General features: G+C 40.6%; 1 protein-coding gene across 1 annotated transcript in view; it reads left to right on the top strand.

Moving 5' to 3' along the window:
• The window catches only part of LOC109826574, a 1,149-nt gene continuing 906 nt past the window's right edge, over nucleotides 8,437-8,679 (top strand). Inside the window, exon 1 of the mRNA XM_020393603.1 lies at nucleotides 8,437-8,595. Within this exon, the coding sequence (XP_020249192.1) occupies nucleotides 8,437-8,595 (159 nt within the window). The remainder of the gene's footprint in view (nucleotides 8,596-8,679) is intronic.

Raw genomic sequence — 8,679 nt, 5'->3', positions numbered from 1 at the left:
ACACTATCAGCGGTGGCCCCTTAATTTGAGGGTCGTCCAACAACACTTCGAAGAGGTATGCTAAACGAGCATTGTGGGTTGACGTATGCGACAAGAATCCAAGAGCATAAGAACCCATCTCCTTTAGTGATGCTGACCTGAAGGGCTCTAAGACGTCTCATGATGACCTGATCATCATAACAGTGGGGATTGACGGCTTCCAGGTGAAGAGAATCATGATCGACATAGGAAGCTTGGTGGATGTCCTGTATATCGACGCCATCAATCAGATGGGCATCGAAAAATCCCGGCTGCAGTCATGTGAGGGCCCTCTTATCGGATTCACCAGACACTCCCTCTAACCCGAAGGGATGATCACTCTCCCCTTGACGGTCGGAGAGTACCCCCGACAGTCCACTGTACAAGTCCAGTTATTGGTGATGAATCTCAAGTCAGCCTATAATGTCATCTTGGGATGAACCGCACTCCACCTCTTGTGGGCCATCCCTTCTACCAATCACTAGATGCTAAAGTTCCCGACTCCTTATGGAGTTGGAGTCACTAGGAGCAACCAATGAGAGGCCAAGTCTTGCTACCTACTCTCGACTAAGGGCAAGGGGGTGCAAGAGACCCTGCCTATTGAAAAGGCCTGCCTCTAGATGGAGAAAGCAATGGAGCGGTAGAGGATGACTCCAGTGAAAGAACTACAGGAGGTACGGATTGACTAAGAAGGAAAGAAGACAGTCAAGATTAGGTCAAGCCTCATGGAGCCTCTACGAGGAATCTTGATAAAGTTCCTGTTGGCGAACACTGATTTGTTCGCTTGGGGACCTAAAGATATGCCAGGGATACCCCCTGAAGTGATGAGCCATAAGCTGGCAATCGACCGGCACACTAACCCAGTTCGATAGAAGAAGAGACATCTCGGTCCTAAGAGACAGAAGGCAGCCACTGATGAAGTTGACTGGCTCCTTAGAGTTGGTTTCATTCAGGCAATACAATACCCAGAATGGCTATCCAATGTGGTGTTGGTGAAAAAAGCTCTCAACAAATGGAGGATGTGTGTGGACTTTACTGACCTCAACAAATCTTGTCCCAAAGATAGTTATCCTCTCCCTCAAATCGATTAATTGGTCAACGAGAGCACATGCCATGAACTACTCAGGTTCATGGACGTCTTTTCCGGCTACAACCAAATATTCATGGCGAAACATGACCAGGAGAAGACCTCCTTCACCGACCAGGAAACCTATTGATATAGGATGATGCTGTTCGGGCTCAAGAACGCTAGGGCTACATACCAGAGGCTTGTTAACAAGATCTTCAAGACCCAGATTGGCTGTAATTTTATCACGCCCCGCTTTCCAAAATATCAGGGAATCAGAACGAGAATAAGCCCACGACGTATTAGACTGAGGAGAAATAAGTACTAGACCCCTTCTGCTCAATCTAATATTCTAAGCATCAAGAAAATATAAAGCGAAGGCACAGGTCCCCGATCATAGTAGCGAGAATGTAATAAACAACTCAGAATAGAAAATATACATATCACAATTGAAACATCATCCCAGACATAATATTCGGACCAAACACGCCCTTATACAAAACTATCTGAATGAAATGCTGGAAAAATATAAAATACATCGATCCGACGGAAAAGGAAAGTACTACAAAAGTAAACTAGGGTCATCAACTAACTAAAAGAGGTAACTAAGCTTCGACTTGTTCTTCTGCTCCGTCTGCAAAGCCTTCCTACGGAGGATCCTCTGGCTCCTGTACTACTCCGAACTGTTGTTGTCCCTCCTCTAAATCTGACGTACATCCCGAGAGGAAAGGAGTACGTCAGCGTGCATGGCACACAGCAAAATCCCAAAAGGAAGAATAGAAACGGTCGTTTGACCAATGCAATAATGGTAATAACAATGGAAACATACAACTGGAATACTAATAATCTAAATATAATTTAGTACTAGAATAGAATAATCAGAATAATCCAAAATCAACAAAGTAACAAGTCGATCATGCAGCTAGCGATCAAAATAATCATTCAAGCAAAGGGTCATACACTAGATGGAATTAATACTTAAAAATCTACAACTTGAGACGTAGTACGTCGAGCAAAATAATTCAAACAAGGAAACCCTCATGTATATACCATATGTCTCGAATTGTAGATAATTAAATATTAATCCCAATCTATGTATGAAAAGTAACATAACTGGTCCGTATCTCACAAGAACTCATAATCATCCGAGTAACAATGTCATGTAACTAGTCATTCTATAACAGGTCACTGGTACATATCTCACATAGAGTCAACGTTCCTATCATCGGATAACTGGCTGTTCACAAATCCTCTACGTGTATCCAATCCTGCTACACATGCGGCCTAGAGGACTACACGCAATCCGTTTCTGCCTGGTCCGAACTTCAAACATAACTTGGGTGACGAAATAAATTCCCACTGACCAAAGTGATGTACACACTTCACCTTAGCCCTACAAACCAACCCTAGTGGCGACACCGACCACTGGTGTGAGCCTGGAAGATACATCAACAGCCTTATCCAACCACATGAACCATGACTTTTCCATCCCACACACAATTCTCTAGGTCTTATTCATGTCACATAGGTCACTATAGTCATAAACTCCTAACGATTCTCAATCACAACAAGGAACAATCAATGCAACTAATCATGTACAATAATATCATAGCATATCATATAATCAAAATTAAGAATTTGAATCATAAAATTGTTCTAAAATAATCTTCTAAAATAATAAATTTATTTACTTCAAAATAATTCCTTTTACAATTTAAATTCTTTTAATTTAATTTCAAAATAATCCTTTTTCCAAAATAAGTTATTTTCTTATTATATTAATTCTAAAAATAATCTTTTAAAAGAATAAATTCATAAATTCAAAAATAATTTTTTTATAAGATAAATTCTCATTAATTCAAAATAATCTATTTTCCCAAATAATTTCTTTTTAAAAAAATATTTATCATTCTAAAATAATTTCTTCCACAAGATAATTTCAAAAAAATCATTATTATTATTCTAAAATGATTCTTTTTCTAAGATAATTCCTTTTAAATTATTATAATTTTCCTAAAATGATTTCATTCTCAAATAAATTCTTTTTAATTAATATAATTATCCAAAAATGATTCCGCTTCTGAAATAAATTCTTTTAATTTATCATAATTATTCTAAAAATACTAATTATCATATTATTATTATATATTTAATATTATTCATCAATAATCCCACATAGATAATTATACCACAAATCTAAAATTACAGATAATTCATAATAAATACAAAATTTAGATCTGAGCAAGTGGGATCTTGCCTCGGATATGTCGTCAACTGCAGTGGGTGTTGTTGGGGTGGTTGCACGGCGTTACGATGGGTTTCATGGAATCAACGACTAAAATTACAACTTAGAGTGTTATTATGATGTGTGATATTCAAACAAATATAACAAGGTATAGATACGAAGCCTAAGTGAAAGGAATATACCGTGTGATAGACAATACGAAGGGCTACGCATCGGTGAAGACGGTGGCGGAAACGAAGACCGGAGGTGGCCGAAAAACGTGTGCGAAGTCAACACGAAACTGTTGGAATCTGCGAACTGCTACCGTCGAGCAATGTTTTGGATATTAAAAAGAGAGATATAGAGTGATTTAGAGCGTGATACAAATTGGAGGTGATAGGCAACATGTAGGTCTACTCACTGGAGAAAAAATCGATGAAAACGGAGGTCGGAGGTGATCAGAAAGTGCGCGCGAAGTCGGCACAAAGCTGCAGTTTTCTGCAGTGCAATTGCTCGCTATTCGGGTTTGTTCTTTGCTGTTCATAGCCTTTCGCCTCTGTCTAGGCTTGCCGAAGGTGAGAGGAGGTTGCCGGGGGTTGTTCGGTGTCTTGGTGGGCTTCGACTGGGCTCGCCGGCGACTAAAAGATGGAAACGACGGTTGTAGGGGCTGGCGGCATTAACGGGGGTGTGGCTGGATGTTGTTCGGGCTGAGGGCAGGAGCTCGTAAGCAGAGCTCGTCGGAGATGTGAAGGTGGAGAGGACGGGTGGTGTTGGGCTGCTGAAGGGGTTGTTGGTCGACGACGATCGGAGTTGGGCTATAGGTGTTTGGAGGCGTCGAGGATGAGGCGGGGACGGAGTTGGGGAGAGGCGGAGGATGAGAGGGAGAAAGCAATGCTTGGTAGAGCTCGGCCGGTGGTGAGGGGAGAGGAGGAAGAGGAGGGGGAGCTGGAGGTGTGAGCGGGTGAAGGTAGTGGAGTTGAGGAGGAGGTTGAGGCGATGGGTTCTGTGAGTTGAGAGGGAGAGAGGAAATGGAGAAAGAGATGAAGAGAGAGAGAGAGAAATATAAAGAGGGGAGGACGTGAGTGAGAGTGAGAGAGAGAGTGTGTGAGAGTAACAGAGAGAGATTAAGAAAGAGAGTGAGCTGGAGTGAGAGAGAGAAAGAGAACGATAGAGAGATTAAGAACGTGTGAAGAGAGATATATAGAGAGAGAACAAGATTGGCTGAGAGACAAAGAGAGAGATGATTGGAGAGAGAGTGAGGGAGACAGGAGAGAGAGACAGGGAGAAGGGTTGGTGGGAGAGCTCGGCGTGTATCTCATGGGCGTGAGTTTTGTCAAAAGAAGTGGGTGAGTGCGTTTGGCGGAATTGGCGCAGTCAAAAATAGATGGAGAAAGAGAGAAAGAGAAAGAGAACATGTGAGAGAGAGGTTAAGAAATGGTTTAGTTAATTAATGGGTATATGAGTAAAAGCTTTTAGGTATTTCATTTTGGTTTGATATTAGTCAAGGCAAATAGCCTAGTGGTTAGATGGTTTGATAACAACTCAGGGGGTTTGGTGTTCGAATCTTATGAGCTCCATTTGCTCAAACATTTTTTTATTTTGATTTTATTATTTTTTTAGAAAATTTCTATTAAAATAGGGGTAAATATAAATATTTTTTAAAAAAAATAAATTTTAATATTTAAATACCAGAAAAATTTATTTAAACCGGTAGCGAATGTTATGGTCCTTATAAATTTGGAAGCATATATGGACGACCTCCTAGTGAAGTCATAGCAGGAATCGACCCACATATCTGATTTGAAAGAGACATTCTCTATCCTTCGGTGCTACCGCATGAAACTCAATACAGTTAAGTGTGCCTTTGGGGTACAATCAGGAAAGTTTCTTAGGTTTATGATCACCCAGAGAGGCATTGAAATCAACCCAGAAAAGATAGCCACCATAGAGCGACTACCCGAACCCCGTACTTTAAAGGATGTTCAGAAGCTGAACATAAAGTTAGCGGTGTTGGGTCATTTCATCTCCGAATCTACCAAGAGGAGCCTCCTATTCTTCAAGACATTGAGGGGAAGCAAGGAACTAAAGAAGAACATGAGTTGGATGGCCGAATGTAGTGCGGCTTTTCAAGACCTCAAGGCATACTTGAGCACCAACCCACATATAAGCCAACCAGTAGGAGGGGAGACTTTGTGTGACGCCCCAGGGTTCACACAAGGCTGCAGTCCCAGATAAAACCCGGATTATCAAACCTGCCAAGCACCAACCATAATGCTACGATATGTTTCACCATCACAATCACTATCTCTCTAGTGGAAACAATAAATAGGTGAAGGTACAAACATGCAAAAATAGAAATAGGCAACACTGGATATACACAGAAGAAGCATAAGAAATATTAATAATGAGCCCAACTGAAATAGAATAGAAATATCTCTGAGTATAAATTGGATCTCAAATACAATGAGTCAAATAAACAAAGTCTCACAAAAGCTCTCAACTCTAAACTAAAATACCAATCAAGAGTCTGAAAATAATCAACTACATGTGGAGTTCTACAATAACTACAAAGTATAATAAGTAGCTAAATGGACAACTAAGAAGTCCCATCAACCTGCGACTCTTCGTGCGCTGAACTCACTGCCTGGAAGAGGGGAAACAACGAGCGTCAAAGCGCTAGCGAGATCATCACTACCTCTCCCCAGGGGAAAGGGTAGGAGAATATAAGAAAATAGAGTCAGTACTTACATATATCAAATCATTCATATAGCTCTTTATGAAAAATAAATAGTCAAGCAAACATACTCAAATCTCCAACATAAAGAATAAATACATCATCTCGAATTACATCCGAGTAGCCTGCTCTAATATAAGAGGATGTCAACCAAACCAAAACGAATACAACTGCCGTCCATAACGGGTGTGCCAAAATCTCAAAGGAAATACCCTACTCGCGGGTAATCTATCATGGAAGTAAAACTTACAACTGATCAAATATCTATGTGTGCATCATCTTGTGCTATAGCGATACTCTTGTAATGCTCTTACTCAATCGCTCTGCGGCAAAGGATTTATTATCTCCCTATTCCAGATACATGTAATAACGATATTATTGTAATACTTTTACTCAATCGTTCTGCAGTAATAGGTTTCATCTCCTTATTTCCGGATACGTGAAAGATCAAATACTAGTCATGTGTATTTATAAATTTAACTTGTGACAAAAGTGTGTTAATTTAACACAAACTAAGCATAAGTGCATGTATCTCGGTGTGCGTGTCCACATCTGAAGTTCACCATCATCCCAGGTATTTAACAAGTTTTAACATTGTAGTTAATCATCACAAGGTCGAGAGAAACGCTCGACAAACCGAAATCAAACCAAAACCATACACATGCCAACATCAGACTGGCGGTGAGAATACCCAGCTCTCTGCCCTGCACGCGGTCGACTGTGGCGGTCGACCGTGAGCCCAAAATCCAGTTTTTCCAAATTTTTGTGTGTGTCGTGTTCACGTTGTGTTTTTGTGATTCAAACATGGTAAAAACTTCATGAATCTTGCATACAAACATGTTACAACAGATTGAAATATCTAGAAACAAAATCAACATATATAACCATGATTTTATGCATTATATTTATATTCAAAACCCTAAAACATGCATAAAAGTTCAAAACGATGTATCAAACTTCTTTCTTTAGATTAACCACGTTTCAAAATCATCTTCAGATCTTAAATACATCTGTAAAATTCGTTCTCAACCTTTTTAGCGTGAAAAGACCTAATCTTTATACATATAATACAAACGAGTTGTCTTTTATTCATAATCTAGTCATTTAGGCTCTACAAAACATGTTTAAATCTCTTAAAAAAATATTTTGAAAACTGGGAGGGGGATTAGCAGAGATGATACTCGCCTGAGATTATCGAAAAATATTTTCGAAGCAAGGTTGAAAGAGATCTCCACTCCAAAAGCCAAAAGCCAAAAGCCAAGAAAAAATCCCGCTCGAAAGCCTCCAATCTTCTCCAAGAAATCAAACTTGTGGTTGTTAGGGTTCTTAGGAAAACTGAGAAAAACATGAAAAAACTCATATATATAAAAACAAACTGCAGGTATCGGGTCGACCGTGGCGGTCGACCGGGCTGCGGTCGACCGCGACGGTCGACCGGACTGGGATTTACTAGTTTTTTTTATGAGTCTGGTCATTGTGCATGTTTCGACTCTTTTCTCTCTCCTGTTTGAACTCCTTCATACCCAAAACACATGGTATTATACTCATATACTATTAAATGATATTTATCATACTAAATATCCATATATCATAATTAATCTCATATTAATATATCATTCAAAAAATTATCGGGGTTTTACACTTTGTACCTGTATTTGGCCGTCTCCCCTAAAGCCATCAATTCCATTCTAATTCAAAAGGAAGAGAACATCCAGAAGCCCGTGTACTATGTCAGCCGAATCCTAAAGCAGGTGAGCTCAACTATCCTCTCATAGAGAAGACTATCTTCATCCTCATCACCACTACAAGGAGACTCCGCCCCTACTTCCAAGCCCATTACATAATTGTCCAGACAAATCTGCCTCTAAAGAAAGCACTTGGCAGTCCCACAACCTCTGGAAGGATGGTCGCTTGGTTAGTCAAACTCAGCGAACATGACGTGCAGTTCGAGCCAAGGGCGACGATCAAAGCTTAAGCATTGGCCGACTTCCTCATCGAGTCAACCTCACCAGCGACGAGTCGGCTGCGCCTTTACCACCAACTCAGGAAAAGCCTCCAACACCTCTAGTAGTCTAAGTATTTTCCCTATAGACCCATCACATCCTAGAATATAATTCACCAGAGTTTGCCTCTTAGTGGTTGTTGAAGGTGGATGGGTCCTCTGGAGAAGCCGACAGCTGAGTTGGAGTGGTACTGCGCAGCCCAGACAGGTCAACATACGAGCACTCCATTACTTTTTGTTTCTCAACCTCAAACAATAAGGTGAAATATGAAGCTCTTCTGGCTAGCCTTAGGGCAGCTCTAGCAGTAGAAGCCGAACGCCTCTACATATTGACCGACTCCCAGCTTGTTGTCCATCAGGTAAATGGGCAATACATAGTAAAAGACCCGAGAATGGTCCTGTACCTTAGAGCAGTTAAGGAGATACTATCCAACTTCATTGACTTTGAGATATCTCAAGTTCCCAGCGCTCTCAATGCTTGGACAAATGCCCTCGAGCATCCCAGCATCTCGAAGCCTCCAAAGACGATCATGCAAACTGAGGTGCCTGTGGTACCCTATTGGATAGATCCCATAATCCTTTATCTAATGCAAGGCACACTACCCAAGAGCACCACCAAAGCTAAGTGTCTGTAA

The sequence above is a fragment of the Asparagus officinalis genome, chromosome 10, assembly GCF_001876935.1.
Source record: "Asparagus officinalis chromosome 10, Aspof.V1, whole genome shotgun sequence".
In the NCBI taxonomy this organism is placed as follows: Eukaryota; Viridiplantae; Streptophyta; class Magnoliopsida; order Asparagales; family Asparagaceae; genus Asparagus; species Asparagus officinalis.
This window is presented reverse-complemented; position numbering and strand designations above follow the sequence as displayed.